General features: G+C 38.0%; 2 protein-coding genes across 2 annotated transcripts in view; one reads left to right on the top strand and one right to left on the bottom strand.

The window, feature by feature from the left end:
* Nucleotides 1-12,121, bottom strand: part of LOC131426231 (BLOC-1-related complex subunit 5) — a 29,252-nt gene extending 17,131 nt beyond the window's left edge. Inside the window, exon 1 of the mRNA XM_058588808.1 lies at nucleotides 11,951-12,121. The gene's annotated coding sequence lies outside the window, so the exon portion shown is untranslated. The remainder of the gene's footprint in view (nucleotides 1-11,950) is intronic.
* LOC131428477 (uncharacterized) lies at nucleotides 5-22,675 on the top strand. Its single transcript, XM_058592460.1, has 6 exons — nucleotides 5-46; nucleotides 10,336-10,990; nucleotides 11,049-11,312; nucleotides 11,385-11,482; nucleotides 11,545-11,667; nucleotides 22,296-22,675. Exons 1-6 carry the CDS (start codon nucleotides 5-7, stop codon nucleotides 22,671-22,673), a joined length of 1,560 nt encoding a protein of 519 aa, XP_058448443.1. The 3' UTR covers nucleotides 22,674-22,675.
* The last annotated feature ends 18 nt before the right edge of the window (nucleotides 22,676-22,693 follow it).

The following is a 22,693-nucleotide window of genomic DNA, read 5'->3' as shown; positions in this document are numbered from 1 at the left end:
CGATATGGATATCACGTTGACACCAACACGAAACGCACCCTCAGAGGTAAGTCCATCAACTAAAGATAGGCAAAAACACAAATGTGTGCCGCTTTCTTCCATGACGGAGAAATCGTGGTACACGAAGACGATTACTTCCATTAATTGATACATTAAACGTTTAAACTGCAATTATTCAAACCGACCGAAACAGCATCGGCTAGTCGGCTCTCTCTCTCTCTTTCTCTCTCGTCTGTTTCGAATACCTACTTGCAGAAAGTCCATAAAACAAACACCTTGCGTACCGCGAGATTACAGATTCATATCAACAATCATGCAGCCGATTGTGGGTACTTAGATTTGTTTTTTTTATTTTGCTACATCAACTAGTTACGGTTACGGCCTGATTCAGCTTGTAATTGGCCAGCCCGCCCGAAGGGGGCATGAGATACCATCATCAATCATATCCCATCATAGATGGTGAGAAAAATGACATCCGATTGTGTTGTTGGTGCTGAGATTCGCAGTATGACATTCAGTGCCACTTAGGCTAGCCCCCGCGGATGTCACGAAAAGCTGACTACTAAAAGACTACCAAAAAGGCCACGGATTATGGCGTTCGTTACTTGTTTGGGTTTAGTTCTCGTAGTGATTCACGCAAAGTTTGTGGTAGTTTTTTCGAAAATCAACGAAAGCAAATCGTGGGATGAATTGGACGGCAACCTTCTAGTGCGTGCCGTTGGTAACCGAACGGAATTTCCGGTGAAGGAAATTACTAACACGGGTACAGAATCTAATCCTTGTTCGAAATCTAATAAAGGGAGGGTTTTTAGAGTTAGCAGGATCACAGCACTAACCATAGAATCAGCTAAAAAGGGTTTTCGAAATAGAAAATTTGAAAACTTGACACCAAGACTTTGTTTAGCATATGTGAACTTCGATCCACTAGAATGCATGTGTGTAGTAGGGTGGGACAAAAAATTGATATCAGCTCCACCAAACTTTTCGTGTTCCTTTTATGTCCCATAAGCATCATGCAAAATTTTAGCTCGATCGGAGAAACTATAATTTCACGCCCACGGTTTAAAGCTTGTATGGGATTTAGTATGGAAAAATTCACTTTTAACAAAAAATCGGCTGGAGATCAACCTATGAACTCTAAAAATCAGTCAATGTGTTATTTTCGTAGGAAATTCAACGAGGAGGAAAACTTTAGAAGACCGCAGAACAATCCGACGTTTGTAGAGAAAGTTATTAAATAAAATCCGGCACAATGTCCGAACAATGGCTCATTCGTTAATATATCTAGTACCACTGATGCTAGTGGTGGTAATATGATTGTGCTTTCTTTTATTATGCTATAACGGTTGATTTTAGTTGTTTGATATCTTCACAAAAGTTTCTCAGTTGAGTATAAGGATTATTTTTAAGTTACAAGCCATGTTCCAAAACTCACTGTAAAAACACAAAAAAGTCTAACTTTTAAATTTGAAAAAATAGGTTTTTAGTATCTTACACAATATTTTAGATAAACTCAAATTAAATAACTTGGCCGAATATATAAACTCTCTATCTCTTATAGTTTAGAAGATATAGATGGTACTATTTTATGCAAACAAAAGCATAAATTATATAACTTTTTGTGTCTTTACAGTAAGGTTTGGAGCATGGTTTGTCACTTAACAATAATCTTTATACTCTGCTGAGTAACTATCGTGAAGATATCAAACAACTCAGATCAACCGTTATAGCTCATTAAAAGGAAATCACATCATATTACTTTCACTGGCAGCAGTGGTGCTAGATATATTAACGAATGAGCCATTGTTCGGACCTTTTGCCGGTTTTTATTTAATAACTTTTTCTACAAACGTCGGATTGTTTTGCGGTCTTCAAAGTTTTCTTCCTCGTTAAATTTACTACGAAAATATCACATGCACTGATTTGTAGTGTTCATAGGTTGATCTCCAGCCGATTTTTTGTTGAAATTTAATTTTTTCATACTAAATCCCATACAAACTTTAAACCGTGGGCGCGAAAATATAATTATCTCCGATCGAGCTAAAATTTTGCATGATGCTTATGGGACATAAAAGCAACACTAAAAGTTTGGTGGAGCTGATATCAATTTTTTGTCCCACCCTAGTGTGTAGAGTGACATCTCTTGCGTAGTCCCGAATACAAATGAGAATTGCTCTTTGTTTACTTTCTCTTTCAATTATTACGACAAATTGCTGTATTTTGCAATAAAGTCATCAATGCAGGGGAAAAAATGATGATTTTTAGTCATTATTCTATGTAAAGAGCCACCTAGTGGTGTGATCATGCCTGTCTGTTGTCATTTAAGGATCAAGAGTAAACCAAGTTAACTTGTATTGGTAATTTGTGTATTACGTACATTTTATTTGGTACATATGTCATATATGCAGTGCAACCATTTTATAAAAGTGGCTTGCACGATTGAGTTTCAAACAATCATTTTTAACAATAATTTATTCTCAAATGAATGTTAAGCCTGACTTTTTGGATAAAATATCAGTTTTTAACAATTTTTCACCAACGTTTGAGGAAATATGTTTACATTTTATGAATGTATATTTTAATTCCCTAATAAAAAAGTTAGCAACACTGCTTCAATGCGATTGTATAAGATTGCGCTATTTTCTATAGCAAAAGCAGTTTTCCGGAAAAATAATTAGTTTTACGACAACATTCCATATCCATTGCCTTTCGCGTGTTAAATTAAAAGTTCCTATTTTGCGGGTTTACCTATAGAAGGTACGTAAATCTTTATATCGCTATAATTTCTGCAAGAGGAAATCCATATATTTTAAGCAGAATGAACTGATTGGTTTATTTTTCAACCATATGGAAGATTTATTGATTAAAATCAGGAAAAGAAGCGCCGGAATTTGTTTTTACGCACACATTGTTGACACTACTCATTCGCTTGCAAAGAGTTTTGCTCCTGAGGTAGTCCCGTTGGGATATTTATATGATTCTATCTTCGGCCATTAGTATTATAAGCTAACCAAATAACCCAATGGCAACTTTCAAACGAACCTAAGTCTTTCAAAATCGATTCTTTTATGTCCGAGAAATATTATGTTGCATTGAAAATCGCTGGGTTTTGTCGGTTACAGCATAAGGCATCTCTCAAAACGAAAATTTTCGCCATAACCCTTCAAAATTTGATTGACATTGTTAGCGTTCAAATAAGCCGAAGTTTATCGAAATTTGTGGAGTCACCTTCGAGAAAACTCAGCCGATGATAAATGTGCGGTTAGTCGTTTGCGTTACTTATAAAGGGTGATTTTTTAAGAGCTTGAGAACTTTTTTAAACAATAAAACGCATAAAATTTGCAAAATCTCATCGGTTCTTTATTTTAAACGTTAGATTGGTACATGACATTTACTTTTTGAAGATAATTTCATTTAAATGTTGACCGCGGCTGCGTCTTAGGTGGTCCATTCGGAAAATCCGCTTTTTTATCGACAAATTTTGTTCAGCGATGAGGCTCATTTCTGGTTGAATGGCTACGTAAATAAGCAAAATTGCCGCATTTGGAGTGAAGAGCAACCAGAAGCCGTTCAAGAACTGCCCATGCATCCCGAAAAATGCACTGTTTGGTGTGGTTTGTACGCTGGTGGAATCATTGGACCGTATTTTTTCAAAGATGCTGTTGGACGCAACGTTACAGTGAATGGCGATCGCTATCGTTCGATGCTAACAAACTTTTTGTTGCCAAAAATGGAAGAACTGAACTTGGTAGACATGTGGTTTCAACAAGATGGCGCTACATGCCACACAGCTCGCGATTTTATGGCCATTTTGAGGGAAAACTTCGGAGAACAATTCATCTCAAGAAATGGACCGGTAAGTTGGCCACCAAGATCATGCGATTTGACGCCTTTAGACTATTTTTTGTGGGGCTACGTCAAGTCTAAAGTCTACAGAAATAAGCCAGTAACTATTCCAGCTTTGGAAGACAACATTTCCGAAGAAATTCGGGCTATTCCGGCCGAAATGCTCGAAAAAGTTGCCCAACATTGGACTTTCCGAATGGACCACCTAAGACGCAGCCGCGGTCAACATTTAAATGAAATTATCTTCAAAAAGTAAATGTCATGTACCAATCTAACGTTTAAAATAAAGAACCGATGAGATTTTGCAAATTTTATGCGTTTTATTGTTTAAAAAAGTTCTCAAGCTCTTAAAAAATCACCCTTTACCATTATATGTCCAGAACCACAAGTGACAGCCAACTTGGTCGATCAATCAATAGTAGCTTTCAAAAGAGGCTAGACTTGTTAAAATCGGCTTAGTAATCTCGATAAAGCGATAAACAAACAACACGTTTTGTCGTTTACGTCACTTGTGCTCTTCGAATTTGATCCAAAATTCAAAAGGAGCTTTGAAACAATCCAAGGCTTGCAGAAATCGGCTCAGCTATCTCTGAGAAAATTTAGCGGTAAAAACAACACGTTTTGTCGCTTACGTCACTTATACCATTTAAGACTGTCCCAGAAAGTATGGACGCACTTTAATTTCGCTGTAAATAATTCACAAGTGTTAGATATTCAAATTTTATTCGATATACTAATAATATTAGACTACAACAACAGAATATTATTCTCAACATTTGCTACTTAGCCATAGTAGACTAGCTGGCGCACCTTCTTGCGAACATTCCTCATGAAATTCCGTACAGACTTCTTGACGACAAGTTTTGACACTTTTTTTCCAATCTTTTTCGAACTGTTGAATGGTTCCGGCTGCCGAAACATGTTTCCTAAGATGTGCCTTCGTTAATGCCCAAAATTCCTCAATTGGTCGAAGTTGTGGGCTATTTGGTGGATTCATGTCTTTTGGGACGGTAGTGACATTTGTGGTAGTATACCATTCTACCGTTGATTTCGAGTAGTGGCAAGAAACAAGATCTGCCAGAAGACAACAGGATCCTTGTGGCTTCGAATCATGGGTAGAAGTCGTTTTTGTAAACATTCCTTGATGTATATTTCGAAATCTTACCGCAGCTACAAATTGCTTGCCAGACCATAACTTTCTTACCAAATTTTTCGACTTCAATCGATGTCTCGGACTGGTTTAACACTTGCCCTTCTCGCACCGTATAATATTGTGGTCCCGGCAAGGATTTGTAATCGAGTTTCACGTAGGTTTCGTCGTCCATGGTTATGCAGTTCAAATTTCCTGATCGATGCTTCTTGTTTCGGACTACGTTTTGGTTGTTTCTGCTTCTTATAGGTTCGAAGATTTAAACGTTCTTTATCACGAAGAACATTTGACTTCGAAGTGCCCACTTTTTTGGAAACATCCCGAACTGGAACCTCCTTTTTTTGCTCGAACGCCTTCAGCATACGTTTATCCAACTTTTTCGACCCGTTTTCGGTTTATCCTCAAAGGTGTTATCCTCACCGAACTTCCTGATTGCGTTTCGCACGGCTTTTTCACTTACTCCTTCCATTTTTGCTATCTTTCTCAGTGACAGTCAGCGTTCTATGCACCATTTGTACACAATTTTTGGACGTTGTTCTGCTGAAAGTCCACGCATTTCGAAACAAACTAATGAAAACGAATAAACAACTGCACAAGTGGTTAGAGAAGAGTGCAAACAACAGGACGCAGCCATAAAAATTGACAGATTCTGAACCATTGCGAAATGGCCGCGGTTTTTGGTTGCGTCCATACTTTCTGGGACAGTCTTTAATGCCTTTTTCTTGCCATTCAAGTAGTCCCGTTGAGATATTTATATGATTCTATCTTCGGCCATTAGTATTATAAGCTAACCAAATAACCCAATGGCAACTTTCAAACGAACCTAAGTCTTTCAAAATCGATTCTTTTATGTCCGAGAAATATTTTGTTGCATTGAAAAACACTGGGTTTTGTCGGTTACGGCATTAGGCATGATTACGAAAATTTTCGCATTAACCCTTCAAAATTTGATTAACATTGTTAGCAGCTTTCAAATAAGTCGAAATTTATCAAATTTTGTGGAGTCATCTTCGAGAAAACTCAGCCGATGAGAAATGTGCGGTTAGTCGTTTGCGTTACTTATACCATTATATGCCCAGAACCAGAAGTGACAGCCAATTTGGTCGAAAAGCAATAGTAACTTTTAAAAGAGGCTAGACTTATTAAAATCGACTGAGTCATCTCGATAAAGCGATAAAAAACAACGCGTTTTGTCGTTAACGCCACTTGTGGTTTTCGAATTTGATCCAAAATTCAAAAGGAGCTTTCAAACAATTCTAGGCTTGTAGAAATCGGCTCAGTCATCTCTGAGAAAATTTAGCGGTAAAAACAACACGTTTTGTCGCTTACCTCACTTATACCATTATATCTCCGGAACCAAAAGTGACAGCCATCTGGTCTTCGAACTTGATCAATGGTCCAATAGTATCGTTCAAACTAGCCTGAGCTTGTTGGAATTGATTCAACCATCTATAAGAAAATGATCCGGTAAAAAACAAATTTTGTTGGTAACGTGGCATATATCTGTATATCTCCGGAACCGAAAGTGCCAGCCGTTTGATCTTCAAACTTATTATTCACATTTCAATAGTAGCCTTCAAACGGGCCCAGCCTTGTTAAAATTGGCTTAGCCATCTCTGAGAAAGTTTAACGGTAAAAAACGACACGTTTGGTCGGTTTCGTCTACGGAACAAGAAGTGCTAACCATTTGATTTTCGAGCTTGATTCACAATTCAATAGTAGCTTCCAAACGAGCCCAGGCTTGTAAAAATCGGCTCAGTCATCTCTGAGAAAATTGAGCGGTAAAAAAACAACGCGTTTTGTCGGTTACGTCACTTATACCATTATATCTCCGGAACCAGAGGTGACAGCTATTTGATCTTTGAACTTGATCAATGGTGTAATAGAAGCTTCCAGACGAACCTTTCCGAACATTTCCCGATCTCGTCATGCTGAGTTAAATGGTATATGAAACTATGGGTCTCCGAGGCTCCCTTCGAAAGTCGATTATCCAGCAATTATATCACCTTTCTATAGAAAAATGCACAAGGAGAAACTGCTGTTTGCACTTAAATGATGTACCGTTCAAAAACCGCACACACTAAATTCGAGTTTTTATTCCATTACCACCAAATTATTAGGGAGAACAAAGAAACAATTAAAGTCAGTTTTGACATCATTCATTTAATATATTTCGCCTTTATTTTCGAATGCGTGAACTGCCATAAAGAGCACGACCTCAGAATCGAGTTTTTTGCATATTAAGCCATGCTTCCTCAATCTTCACTACTTCGGGTAGTTTAAGAAGGTGTTTCTTCATAATAGACCAGTATTTTTCGACACGAAATCGACATTATTCGCCTTATATCACTCTACCACGTCCTTCGTGTAGTGGCATGATGCCAAATCCAACCAAAAAAACATTAGGAAATGGAGAAGCCGCTTTTGGAGACACTTGCTGTAACGAAAGGAGTTCCAGTAGCTGATGTTTGAATTCGCAGTAGCAAAATTATTAAACGATTCCAAATTTTCAAAAAAGCTTATCGACAAACAACAAACTTAAATTTTCCGGGAATATCATTCATTTTCTGGAATATCAATTACATTTCCTATAATACGTATTCAAATTAGGGTTAACACTTAAACAAACAGCCGATAGCTATCAAATAATGTTAATTCAGTTCATTTGCTAAAGTGAAGGTTTCACATTCGAACGAAAAACAGTAATGAAATGTTAGTGATGTAAAATTTTCCATGCCGCTTCAAAAAGAACGACGATGAAAAATTCCAACATGTAATTTGTGTACTCATACATTTTCTGATTGCGCAGAACACGTATTCTGATTAAAGACTGTCCCAGAAAGTATGGACGCACTTTGATTTCGCTGTAAATAATTCACAAGTGTTAGATATTCAAATTTTATTCGATACACTGATAATATTAGACTACAACAACAGAATATTATACTCAACATTTCCTACTTAGCCATTGTAGACTAGCTGGCGCACCTTCTTGCGAACGTTCCTTATTAAATTCCGTACAGACCTCTTGGCGACCAGTTTTGACACTTTTTTTCCAATCTTTTTCGAACTGTTGAATGATTTCGGCTGCCGAGACATGTTTCCTAAGATGTGCCTTTGTTAGTGCCCAAAATTCCTCAATTGGTCGAAATTTGGTGGATTCATGTCTTTTGGGACGAAAGTGACATTTTTGGTAGTATACAATTCTACCGTTGATTTCGAGTAGTGGCAAGAAGCAAGACCTGATCAGAAGACAACAGGATCCTTGTGACTTCGAATCATGGGTAGAAGTCGTTTTTGTAAACATTCCTTGATGTATATTTCGCTGTTCATTGAAGCAGTGGTGATGAAGGGTTTCGAAATTTTACTGTAGCTACAAATTGCTTGCCAGACCATAGCTTTCTTACCAAATTTTTCGACTTCAATCGATGTCTCGGACTGGTTTAACACTTGCCCTTCTCGCACCGTATAATATTGTGATCCCGACAAGGATTTGAAATCGAGTTTCACGTAGGTTTCGTCGTCCATCATTATGCAGTTCAAATTTCCAGCAAGATTCGTATTGTACAGCTTTCGAACCCTCGGTGATGCTTCTTGTTACGCTTTGCCTCCTTCAGTATACGTTTATCCAACTGAGGATTAGCAGGACCTTTTTTTCGACCCGTTTTCGGTTTATCCTCGAAGGTGTTATCCTCATCGAACTTCCTGATTGCATTTCGCATGGCTTTTTCACTTACTCCTTCCATTTTTGCTATCTTTCTCAGTGACAGTCCGCGTTCTGTGCACCATTTGTACACAATTTTCGAAGTGGTTCTGCTGAAAGTCCACGCATTTCGAAACAAACTAATGAAAACGAATAAACAACTGCACATGTGGTTAGAGAAGAGTGTAAACAACAGGACGCAGCCATAAAAATTGACAGATTCTGAACCATTGCGAAATGGCAGCGGTTTTTGTTTGCGTCCATACTTTCTGGGACAGTCTTTAGTGTAAACTTTGCGTCTTCTTAGCGATTCAAATTAAACTGCTAAGCGGAGATGGCAGTTCAATTTGAACTGCTTTAAGCACTGATGAGCCTAAGGCGAAACGGGAAGAAAATTGAAACAAAAAATGTGCTTTTTTGTACAAACCAAAAACCTCAAAATGTTCAGTTATACCAGGTTTTAGAATCTCATGCTCACATAGCACACATCCAACCAAATACAGATTGGTTTTGTAAACGATGTTGATAGTTGTCCCGAATTAACTCGTGATTTTTTTCCGTTTAGAATTCTTAGAATAAATCAATTTTTCATTGAAATTAACAATACCGTGGTAAAAATGATTTTCTTTCATGCCTTTGAAGCAAAATTTCACAACTATTTTTTTTGTTTTTAACTGTATTTCATTCAATTCATGTGGCAACCATTTTCCACACTTTCGGATCTTTTCCATAGCTTTCAAACAGTCAGAAATTGTTTGGTGTGCAACATTCAACATTGCAGCAATTCGCTTTTGACTAGAAGTATCATCTTCAACCAATATTGCTTGTAAGTCATTTCTCTCATTAAAATCTCTGACCCGTTTTAACCATAATTTGTACGTTGCTTCTGATAGAGCATGATCACGATATACGTCAACAAGCATTTGATGTGATCTGCAACACTTTTATTCGAATAAAAACAACAAAATTAAATTATTTTCTGGTAAAAAATTCTACATTTTCAACATTTTTTGTTCAGAAAGAGATTTAGAGATGCCTGTCATATCCGTGCTTCTAGTTGGCATCGAAAGCATTGGAAAGTTCTATATATGATCACATTTTTTATCATACTTTTAGCATCGTTTTCGCATGTCATTAGTGTTCTAAAATATATGTTTTAGCTATCTGATAAGTGGAAAGTAAGAAGTGCTACAAATTGGTTCAAAATTTCTATAGTAATAACATACAAATATTGTGTTACTCTGCGATATTCTCATAATTTCGTCCACTAGTCTGCGATCAACAACCCTACCAGTATTGTCGTCCGCAAAGTCGGAAACCATGTGAGACTAATTCAGGATTTTTTATCCAACTGAATCGATCCATTCCATTGAATTTATGCAACTTTTTGAAAAGTCATCTGATCAAAATTCAAACCCAAGCTATTAATAATGCAATGTTGAGGTATGCATTCAAATTATAATTATTCGTTCATTACGAGTTCGTAGCACCGAAGCGTATAAATCTAGCTAAACATTAATCTACCAGCAGTCAAGGTGCAAAATATGTTATTAAGTTACTAACTAGATAAAAGTTGCACGAACGTTTCGTCAAGCAACGGTTAGATCCTAACACATACAATTTAATTTCAAATAAGCCAGTGACGCCTATCAGCGGCAACGAGTCCGTCCATCGATCACCATCCGAGCGGCTCTTCTTGCGTGACTTGCTCGGAAGGAACCGCCTGCCGTACATAGACTATAAGGTAGAATATGGATTACGTTACGATCCGAAAGTTGTCGAAAGTAAACATCAGGCGCCACAGCACCACTCTGCTCCAGTGCTTCCGTGGATTGAAGAAAGTAATGAGGAAGAAAAACCACCGACGTCTTCGACAGTGCCGTTATTACTGCCGGAAGGGGCGTCTGTTGCTGAAAATGAAACCTCCTCCATCACATCACACATCGGTGTGCCATCTGTGTCGGTTCGTCCGAACGGATCGGTCAGCAACGTTATGCGTCCACCCACCCGAATCGAAAGTGCGTTTGCACTGATTGAAGATAGACTGCAGAAACTATTCCATCACAGTTTGGAACCGAATTCTACCGAGTCCCGAGTGTTGGAGCGATTAAAATCTCCACTAACCTTGTTCAGTTTGTTTAACATAATCAAGTTTGAAAATACACCATGTGTGGCCAAAAGAGACAACCTGACTACGGTGTACGGTATTTGCTACCACGAGATGGAGTGTAATCAGCTTGGCGGTAAACCGATGGATCTTTGTGCTGCTGGATTTGGTGTTTGTTGTGTTTGTATGTTTAAGAAGAAGGCATTTTATAAAATCTAAATTCAATTTTTATTCCATTCTAGTTCAGCTTGGGTGTAGCGAACATACGGCTCAGAATATTAGCTACTTCCAAAGTCCTGGTTACCCGATGGCGGTTCAAACCCGGCTAGCCTGCAGTTTAGCTGTTGGTCTCCGTTGGAACGTAAGACAGGTACTACTGGAGTTCGTATTTTTCGAAATGGCACCCCCGATTGATGGAAATTGCCTTGATGATCAATTGATCATTTCCGTACAAAACAGTTACCGAAAATATCCTGCACTTTGCGGAATCAACAGTGGTCAACACGGTGAGATATACTATATCCTACTACGTAAAAGGTAAAAGAAATATTCTAAGTTTTTTTCTTTTTTCTGTCTAGTATATCTACAAATTGATAGAGATTCTTCACACTTTTTGTACTTGACGGCTGTTTCCAAGTCCGAGCACCCAAAAGCATTTAATATCCGAATAACACAGGTCAGTAGGAATGAATTTGTTTGCACTGGGCACTGGAATTTGATAGGAAATTTGTTCAACAGCTAGCAACACCAGAAGCACCCGAAGGTTGCCTGCAGTACTATGGAGAAGTGAACGGATATATAAAGTCATTTAATTACGATAACCAATCGGTGATTGTTAGCAACAGCAAGCCTAGCTATTTGGTAAGCAACCTCGTATTTACACCCATTGACGTTTTTCTAATATAGTTCTCAACATCATCATTTATTTGTAACTGTATTTCAAAACTGCTGACATTAAAAATCCTTCCATTGATTTTCCCACAATTTACTTAAGACGACGAATTTTTCATAAAAGTCTAGTAGGAAAAAAATGACCTGTGCTTTTCCGTGCTAATTTTCTTAAATCGTTTCTTAGATTTTTTTTTTTGCAAATCGACGACCAAGTTATTTGTAATTCATAGTTTTCGCCCATAACAAAACTCACCTGACACTTATTGTATCTTCATATCAAATATGGGAATGCATAATGTACACACATTAATCCACTTGTGGATTTCACTACGAAACTTTGTTCACAATTCACAAATCGGTTTTTACCTTGAATTCAACAAAAAATAATCAATCGCATCAAGTAATAGTCAAACATTTCCGAACCAGAAACCAAAACAAACTAGAAACGTCATTTTCATGATTTGTGAACCCTATAAAAAATTCTCCTCAGACAGGTTTTACGGAGTGCGGTACTGGAATGGTTGCGTACTAAACACGAAGCCAAAAATTGTAGGAATGATAAAATTTTGGTTTCACACAACGATTTATTTTGTTGAATTGTGACAACAGAAAATCTGGTTTGATATTATGAATATTTTCACTTGAAGCTACGAAAAAAGATATTTGTTTTTTTTCTTTGTTTCGTTTGTTTGAACGAAAAAAAATGATAAAATTAACAAATAATCTGATTGTTCATTCCTGTCAAACTCTTGACAAACAATTTCGTGATTAATTCAACTTTATCAATTATGGCTTTTTCGCTTGAAACAAAAACCAACCCAGTTTTATTTGGGTGTTATGAGACGTATGCGTGAAACAATTTGTCGAAAAAAAACTAGATTCGTGGCAAACAACTCGTGGATCTTGCACCACGATAACGCACCGTCACTTTTTGTCTAAAAACGAAAGGAATACCATTAAGCAATCATTCAGTAATAGCCGTTCAACCGAGAAGGTTGTGTATAGAAGCGTACAGTTTAATAACGCTGGTTAGTTTACACGCGTTAAATACGACAACGGTTGAACTACAGGTAGAGACCTGTTGGCAGCAGCCGTTAAAACGTAAAATCGTGCTGCATAAGAGAGCCCTAGTGCTGGGCCAAGCTGGTGAAGGAAACAACAAAGGGCGTTTCCCAAGCTCTACCCAGGCCACAATATACAGCCACAAGTGCTGAGCAGGAGAGTGCAAAGGCACATTGAAGAAGAAGAGTGCAAAGGCACACAGAAGCAGGAGAGTGCAAAGGCACACCGGTGCGAAGGCACTTCGGTGCAGAAGCATATCGGTGCGGAGCACAAGGAAGAAGGAGACAAGACAACTCGGTCTTTCCACTGCCATACAACACGCAGGTATACACCGGTGACCTGCGCTGGTTACAGCTGGCGAAGACAAAAGTATATCGGAAATCGAGTGGTGCTGGATGTCAGGTAGCAGTAGCATCACATCCAACAATCCGCATCCAACAAGAACATCTAGAGCAACGAGGATCTACACGGCAGTGCAACGGAGATAGACAACAATTTCAAGGTAGAAGTTTTTTCTTTTCCTTTTGATTGAGTACTGTATAGTGTTGGTTTCATTTTTTATTTTAAAGTTTGATTAAAAATTTTAATGTAATGGATGAATCCATGGACGTAAATCCTAGCATGAATCCTATACCCCCACGAACGAAAAAATATCAGGAGAGCTCTTCTGGGCCTTGGATAGTCTTTTTTAGACGTATATCAAAGCCATTAAACATTTACCAAATTTCTAAAGGTTTGACATCACGATTCTCTTCAATCAAAGAGATCATAAAAGTAAATAACGATAAAATTCGTGTTGTGGTAAATAATTTGAAACACGCGAATGATATTGTCTCTTCGGAACATTTCAATAAAGAGTATAAGTTTACATACCCTCCAAAGATGTCGAAATTGACGGTGTTGTTACCGAAGCGAGTCTTTCGGTAGATGATTTACTCAAGCATGGTGTTGGTCGTTTCAAGAACTCTATGCTTGAGGGTGTGAAAATACTGGAGTGCAAACAACTGTACTCAGTAGTTTATGAAGAGGGAAAAAAAGTTTATCGCCCATCAGACTCGTTTCGAGTGACATTTGCCGGATCTGCGTTGCCGTCCTATGTCTATGTCGATAAAATTCGCCTCCCTGTTCGGCTTTTTGTTCCAAATGTAATGAATTGTACGAACTGCAAAAAATTCGGACACACAGCTACTTACTGTAGTAATAAACCAAAATGTATTAAGTGTGAAGGACCTCATAAAGATAATGATTGCAACAAGGAAATTGAAAAATGTATTTATTGTGGGGAAAGTCCTCATGAGGATATTTCAGTATGCACTGCATTTAAAGTGCACAAAGACAAAATTAAGCTTTCTTTAAAAGCACGGTCTAAGCGCACATATGCAGAAATGCTTAAAACGGTCATTGATGTCCCCCCTTTGGAAACCGAAAACGGGTTTTCAAATCTAGAGGAACCAGAGGACTCTGACTCTGACGAAAATAGTGAAGATAATTCGTTTATCACTACCCAAGGGTCAGTTAAGAGAAAGAAGTCTTCCTCCAAATTACCAAAAAAGACACCTAAAATTTCATCTTCAAAAAAAGATCCCCGTGTTAAACAAAAAAAGTCAAAACCAAAGACTGTGCCTCCTGGTTTGTCAAATTCACAAACCAATCCAGGATCTAGCACAGAAAAAGGTAATAATCCTGTGGGCTCCATTTCACAGCCACCAACAGGATTACTGAAGTTTTCGGAAATTGTTGAATGGATTTTCGCAGCATTCAATATATCTGAACCCTTAAAGACCCTCATAATGGCATTCCTTCCAATAGCTAGAAATTTTTTGAAGCAGTTATCAGCTCAATGGCCAATTGTCTCAGGTTTTGTATCTTTTGATGGATAATTTATCACCCGCCGCAAATGATACAATCACTGTCCTGCAGTGGAATTGTCGAAGCATCATGCCAAAACTTGATTCATTTAAAATTTTATTGCATAGTCAAAAATGTGATGTATTTGCTTTATGCGAAACATGGCTTACTTCAAACATAGCCTTAAATTTTAATGATTTTAACATTATACGTCTCGATAGAGATTCTCCGTATGGTGGAGTGCTTTTGGGAATTAAGAAATGCTGTTCCTTTTATAGATTAAACATCCCTTCAACTTCTAGTATAGAAGTTGTTGCTTGCCAAATAAACATTAAAGGCAAAGATATTTGCATAGCTTCGGTTTATATTCCTCCAAAAGCACAAGTTGGACAGCGACAGCTTAATGAAATGGTTGAAGCCCTTCCTGCTCCACGATTGATTCTGGGGGATTTAAATTCGCACGGAATGATGTGGGGTTCCGTTTACAATGATAGCAGATCATCTTTAATACAAAACATTTGTGACAATTTTAGCATGACGGTATTAAATATGGGTAGCATGACACGGATCCCAAGACCTCCTGCACGCCCAAGTGCATTAGATCTATCTCTTTGCTCAACATCAATTCGACTAGATTGCACCTGGAAAATATTGCCTGATTTACACGGTAGCGATCATTTACCAATCATCATCTCAATTAGCTGTAACAAATGTATTGCTAATTCAGCTAGTATTCCATATGATTTGACAAAAAATATCGACTGGATTAAATACCAAAGTAGAATCTCTAGTATTTTGAATTCAATGGAAGAGCTCCCTCCACTTGAAGAATATGACTTCCTCGTTTGTTCGATTCTGGAGGCCGCAGAACAATCCCAAACTAAACGCTTTCCTGGGCCAACGACTAACAGAAGGCCTCCCAACCCCTGGTGGGACAAAGAGTGCTCAGAGGCTAAACTCGCAAAACAAAATGCTTGCAAGACGTTTCTAAAACGGGGAGGAGGAACTCCTCAGAATTTTGAAAAACTTATGGTTTTAGAAACCAAGTACAAGAGCATACTTCGAGCCAAAAAATGTAGCTATTGGAGACATTTTGTCGAAGGTTTGTCAAGAGAAACCTCAATGAGCACTCTTTGGAATACGGCCAGACGAATGAGGAATCGTAACGTGGGCAATGAGAGTGATGAATACTCGAACCGATGGATATTTGACTTTGCTAGGAAAGTTTGCCCAGATTCTGTTCCTACGCAGAGCATTATACGTGAATCTCCTCCAAATAATGGTTTTATTAATAACCCATTTTCAATGATGGAATTTTCTATAGCACTCTTGTCTTGTAACAATAACGCCCCTGGGTTGGACAGAATTAAATTCAACTTGGTGAAGAATCTGCCCCACCTCGCAAAAAGACGTTTGTTGGAATTGTTCAACAAGTTTCTTGAGCAAAATATTGTTCCACCTGACTGGAGACAAGTGAAAGTTATCGCCATTCAAAAGCCGGGGAAACCAGCTTCCAATCACAACTCATATAGACCCATTGCGATGTTGTCCTGCATCAGAAAATTGTTCGAAAAAATTATTCTGCGACGTCTCGACACTTGGGTCGAGACGAACGGTTTGTTGTCAGATACTCAGTTTGGCTTCCGTAGAAATAAAGGGACGAATGATTGCCTTGCATTACTTTCGTCTGACATCCAAATTGCCTTCGCTCAAAAGCAACAAATGGCATCTGTATTTTTAGACATTAAAGGAGCATTTGATTCAGTTTCCATTGATGTTCTTTCAGACAAGCTCCACCAACATGGACTTCCAGCGGTTATAAATAATTATTTGCACAACCTTTTGTCAGAGAAGTGCATGTATTTTTCACATGGCGATTTGGCAACATTCAGAATTAGCTACATGGGTCTCCCGCAAGGCTCATGCCTCAGTCCGCTCCTCTATAATTTTTACGTGAATGACATTGACAGCTGTCTAGTAACCCCATGTACACTAAGACAATTGGCAGATGATGGCGTGGTTTCAGTTACTGGGCCCAAAGCTATTGATCTGCATAAACCATTGCAAGATACCTTAGATAACTTGTCCGTTTGGGCTGTTCATCTTGGTATCGAATTCTCTGCGGAGAAAACAGAGTTAGTCGTCTTTTCAAGAAAGCATGACCCCGCGCAGCTTCAGCTCCATATGATGGGAAGAATGATCCAACAGGTTTTAACTTTTAAATACCTCGGGGTGTGGTTCGATTCCAAATGCACGTGGGGAGGACACATTAGGTATCTGATAACGAAATGCCAACAAAGAGTAAATTTTCTTCGAACAATAACAGGATCTTGGTGGGGTTCTCATCCGCAAGATCTAATAAAATTGTATCAAACAACGATACTTTCAGTGATGGAATATGGATGCGTTTGTTTTCGTTCCGCTGCAAACTCTCATTTTATCAAACTTGAGCGAATTCAGTACCGTTGTTTGCGAATTGCCTTAGGCTGCATGCACTCGACACATACAATGAGTCTTGAAGTTCTGGCGGGAGTTCTTCCATTAAAAGATCGATTTTGGGAGCTTTCATCACGCCTGCTAATAAGATGTGAGGTGCTGAATCCCATGGTAATTAATAATTTCGAACGACTAGTCGAGCTTCGATCTCAAACAAAATTTATGACAGTATATTTTAACCATATGTCACAGGAAATCAACCCTTCAAGATATATTCCTATCCGTGTCAGCATCCTAAGTGCCCCTGACTCAACTTTATTTTTTGATACATCCATGCAGCGTGAAGTGCGTGGAATCCCGGATCATCTACGCTCGACGGAAATCCCAAAAATATTTTCAAGTAAGTTCAGGCATATTGACTCTGAGAAAATGTTTTACACGGACGGATCGCGAATTGAAGAAGCGACAGGGTTTGGTATGTTCAACAATAATGTTTCGGCCTCATTTAGGCTTCAAGAACCTGCATCTGTTTATATAGCAGAGCTAGCAGCAGTTCATTATAGTTTGAGTGTAATCGTCACATTATCTCCAAACCATTATTTCCTCTTCACAGATAGTCTGAGTGCAATTGAAGCCATTCGCTCAAACGCTGCTGGCAAAAATGAACCGTTTTTCCTGGGCAAAATAAAACAGTGCCTGAACGACATATTGAACAATAATTATCTAATCACTATAGTCTGGCTCCCGGCTCATTGCTCCATTCCTGGCAATGAAAGAGCCGATATTTTAGCCAAACGTGGTGCTATTGAGGGTGAAATTTATGAGCGACCGATTGCTTTCAACGAATTCTATAGCTCGTCTCGCCAAAGAACACTTGCCAGCTGGCAAGCATCTTGGGATAGAGATGATCTGGGTCGGTGGATGCACTCAATTATTCCGAAAATATCGACAAAGGCATGGTTCAGGGGACTGGATGTGAGTAGGGATTTCATTCGTGTGATGTCCAGACTCATGTCCAATCACTACACGTTAGATGCACATCTCCTTCGAATTGGGCTCTCCGAGACTAATCATTGTGCTTGCGGAGAAGGTTATCGGGATATTGATCATGTCGTTTGGACATGCGTGGAGTATCGTGATGTCAGATCTCAACTAATAAATTCTTTGCGTACCCAAGGTAGACTATCCAATATCTCAGTTCGAGACATTCTTGCTTGTCGTGACCTTTCATACATGAAACTTATTTATCATTTCATAAAGAAAATTGGAGTTTCAATTTAATAAAGGCCCCTTTTAAGACTTAGTTCTGATCCCAGCTGCGTCCATGAGTTCAACCAATAGCTAAATTAGAATAAAAAAAATGTAAAATTATGATACAAACAAACTCGAAACAGTTTATGAAATTATCAACAAAATGTCTGAAAATAACAGCTTATTTTATAATTTATAGAAGTTAATCGTTTGGTTCAAATAATATTTCCGAGTAGATTTCATAATTAATGATTTCATAATTAATGCGTTATTGACAATGTGATATTCTCCTTTCCGCAGATATCCACTTATATTCTAGACACTCGTTCGCGGCCTTTGACTCAACGCATGCCACCGTTATTCCGCACTCTCACCCACCCCTACACGCTAACCCAATCATACTCAATGTGGATATCATATAATTCAGGATACCACCGACAATAACATTAATAATACTCATATTTCAACCTCATTTCCCTCGTCTCAAGATTCGTTTTTGTTTATGTATATGCAGGATTGACGAATATCAAATGAAGTCGAACAAAAAATTTCGCCAGTTACCAGAACTCGTGACAAGCGTGTACTTGTCACTTTCACTAATGCTTTTGTTTACTGAAACCATACCTCTTCTCGGTTTTCAAGAATAAATTTCTGCAGCTATTTTGAATGGTAAAAAGTTTACTCCAAAATGGTATGATTTTATACTTTCTCGTCTTAAGGGAATACATACCGTCCGGCTCGAGAAAAATGCAAATCCTTTGATTACTCTAGGAAGTGAGAAAGTGCATTTCAACTTATCTTTATATGTAAAAATTGTAGATTGTATGGCCCCTGCCGCAAAACGCTTTTATTTTGCTGTGAACACGATATCTCAAAAAATAATGAATAGATATATTCCACATTTTCAGGTGATGTTCCTAATTTCTAACATACTCCGTAGAAGAAAACATCGCTTAGTTCTTGAGGAATATGTCAATGATTTTAAAAAGAACCGGTTTGTGAAATTTATCCGATGTTTATAACTGTTGAGCATTTTTAGCCATTATTAATTTATCTACACCAGAGCCAAGATTCTGGACCAGGATTCAGGAATTGAAACTGAATCCTAGAACTAAATTCAAAGGTTCTGAATTCAATACTGGAACTGATTTCTACACACCTCAAACTTAATTTTGATCTGGGCGAAAAAGTATGCCGAAAACGAACGGCGAAATTATATTTTACTGAAATTTCGGCTAAGATATACACTTAAAATTTCTTGCTGAATCTCGGCAAAAAAATGCCGAGATTTGCACAGCCGAGTGCTCGGTAATAGTCTCGGCAAAATGTATAATTACTGAGAATCTCGGCAATCCAAAATTTGTCAACTGTCAATTATTGCCGAACTTGTCAGCAGAAATTTTGCTGTCAGCTCGGCAAAAGTTATCAGGATGGAATCATGAATTGCCGAGTCATCAGTAATCGAAAAAAGAAAAGATATGTTTTTATTTTTGTATGAAATTAATATCACAAAAGCTAATGTTGGTGAAAGGAATATTTTATTGATGTTCATTTCAATTCAGCAAACCAAAAAAGAGCAAACACCAAAAGAAAACATCACGGCTAAAGACAATTGTTTCTAGTGCTCCTCACGCCTTTACCTGTAAATAAGCGGATATAAATATATATATGCAAATTAGATAGTTTTCGATTTTACTTATCTTTTAACAAAATATACAAATCATTTTCCTTCATCCAATTTAGATGTTTTCCAGTTCCAGTTCCAGCAATGGCGACGTGATGCTAGGAAAATCGAAAGGAAACATTAGATGACAAGTGTCTCACCGAGTTTCAGTAAAAGCTAAGTCGCTGTTCGAAATCTCGGCAAACGGTTTTGCTGATCTCGGTTTACTGACACGTTCTGTATAATGTTTTGCCAAACTTCAGCAAAAGAACTCGCTTTACCGAGATATCAGCATAGAACTTTAACGATTTTCGGAAAAGAGCATGTTAATTACTGAATAAACAGTAAAATTAAGTGTTGCCGATATAATTCGGCATTTCATTATACCGAGCTCGAGAACCGGTTTTAAGTGTGTAGCTTTTATTATTTCCGGTTTCTCGGCAATTCAACATGTTGTACTGACCCTCTCAGCAGGCCGTTCAATTTTGTTGATTTTTGATCGCTTGTTGAACGATATATTGCACGAAATATTCGTTCAATTTGCTGGAACGGTTTGTTGTTGTTTTTTCTCTTGCAAAAATAGTGTGAAAATTAAGTTTTACCTTTACATAGAAAGAAAATTTGTTGTTATTCTACGTGAAGTAGAAGTATTGTGCAGGTATGTATTGTTAGTTTAAACAAATGAGTGGAGAAAACTTCAGAAATTCTGCAGTAAAACTAGTCCAACGGGGCTCCAACTCCTCATGTTAAAAATGGCTCAACAATGGACCTCTGTCTGCCGGGTTTGTTGAACGAAAAAAATGGCATTCGGTTCAACGGTCTGTTTCAAAATCGGCAAACGAAGGACCCGTGTTGGCCTCCCGTTGAACGATTGATTGGACTTTCATTGGACCAATGATACAACGTATTGGACCAATGAAGGACCACCGTTGAACGTTTTTTTCTAAGTGGGGATATTCAGTTTAATAAATTACCGTGTTTACCAGCAATTTCTCATTTTACCGAAATCAGCAAATTAACGATATCAACTCGGATGTCAACTTGTCGAAATCTCGGTAAACAGCTTTTAGACAACCGAAATTTTTTGTTTCATCAAAGTAGCCATTTTTCTTCAGTGCAAAACTGAGCGATGTAAATAAGTGAATGTGCTTATATGTGGAATCAGTTGCAACCAAAATTGAATCTGAGTATATTGATATGTTTCGTGATTATTGTTTACTGAAACCATACCTTTAGATTAAAAATATTGTTTAAGAATTCAGATCTGATTTTGATATCTTGAATTTTTTTCCAGAGTTCTGAAATTGATTTTAGGAATCAGAATTCTGGATTCAAATTCCGACCATAAATCAAGGAGCTAAATTCAGTTTAAAAATCTAGTCCAGAAAATAGTTCCACAATCCAGAATTAGGATTCTGTTCCAGAGTCTTAGTTGTGAATTTTGAACCTATGTTCTGGTACTAAATTTTGAAGAAGAATTACATTGGATGACAGTTTGCCCCCGGAACAATAGTCTCTCGATAAATTTCATCAACTGTAGATCCTATTACACTCAATTTTCTAACAACTCGAACTCCACAGCTCGGACCGGAGCAAAAATATTCGCGTACATTGTTTACTGTACGCACTGATAGACAAATGAGCACTGAATAAAAACAGTACCTGAAATAGATTCGCGACTGCATACGAAAGTGTTATGATATGTCGATTATAAAATATATGTGGAAGACTCTTTTTTTTTCCATATTCCTCATATAAACGACAAGACACCTATAATATAGGCAACTCATTTTTGAATTATTTACGTTTCGCATTCATCTCATCAGTGCATTAGCAGATTATGTTGATCTACTAATGCCACCTCGCGGATCAACATAATCCGCTAAGCAGACGTAAAGTCGCTGCTACTTACAACGCACTTATTTTACACTAATTGTGCAATGTCCATTCTGACGTGCCGAAAGTAACGAAACTAATACACTGATGAGCTGAAACGTAAATAATTCAATTTAGTCATGTGCACTTTAGCACAAACTGGAACCCAAGAGGTTCTAAATCCCCAAAAGACTACTATCTGTTGGCGGCCAGCATTGCCGTCAATTGGTTTCGTTACTTTCGGCACGTCAGAATAGACATTGCACAATTAGTGTAAAATAAGTGCGTTGTAAGTAGCAACGACTTTACGTCTGCTTAGCGGATAATGTTGATCCGCGAGGTGGCATTAGTAGATCAACATAATCTGCTAATGCACTGATGAGCTGAATGCGAAACGTAAATAATTCAATTTAGTCATGTGCATTTTAACTCATTTTTACCAACACATTTTTTCTCATTCCAGAACAATCTGAATTATGCGATCTGCATTAAGCGGAAGCCAAACTTTTGTAGTACAAAATTTTCTAACGTGGGCGAAGATGGCGAGGAGAACGAATTCCAACTAATCAATCTAGACGAAGAAGGAACAAGTCTGGTTCAACCAAATTCGGCCGGAGTGGAAATTTACAGCTGTCCCGATGATTTTGTAGCTATCGGATTCCTGCGGTTGTGTGGGGAGCGACTGAATGACGGTTCCAGCATCGAAGATTACACGAAAAACAGTCCCGTGACGGATGACAGCGCGGGACCTATTATTGTGGCTTTTCGGTCAAATGGGGAGTCAGTGGGCCGTGGTTTCAAACTTAAGTATCAGCAGAAAATTTGTAAAACACGGAAATGAAAATACGCCAGTTTCAAGGG

The sequence above is a fragment of the Malaya genurostris genome, chromosome 1 (genome assembly GCF_030247185.1).
Source record: "Malaya genurostris strain Urasoe2022 chromosome 1, Malgen_1.1, whole genome shotgun sequence".
In the NCBI taxonomy this organism is placed as follows: domain Eukaryota; kingdom Metazoa; phylum Arthropoda; class Insecta; order Diptera; family Culicidae; genus Malaya; species Malaya genurostris.
Note: the sequence above shows the minus strand (reverse complement) of the source record. Positions and strands in the feature narration are given on the sequence as shown.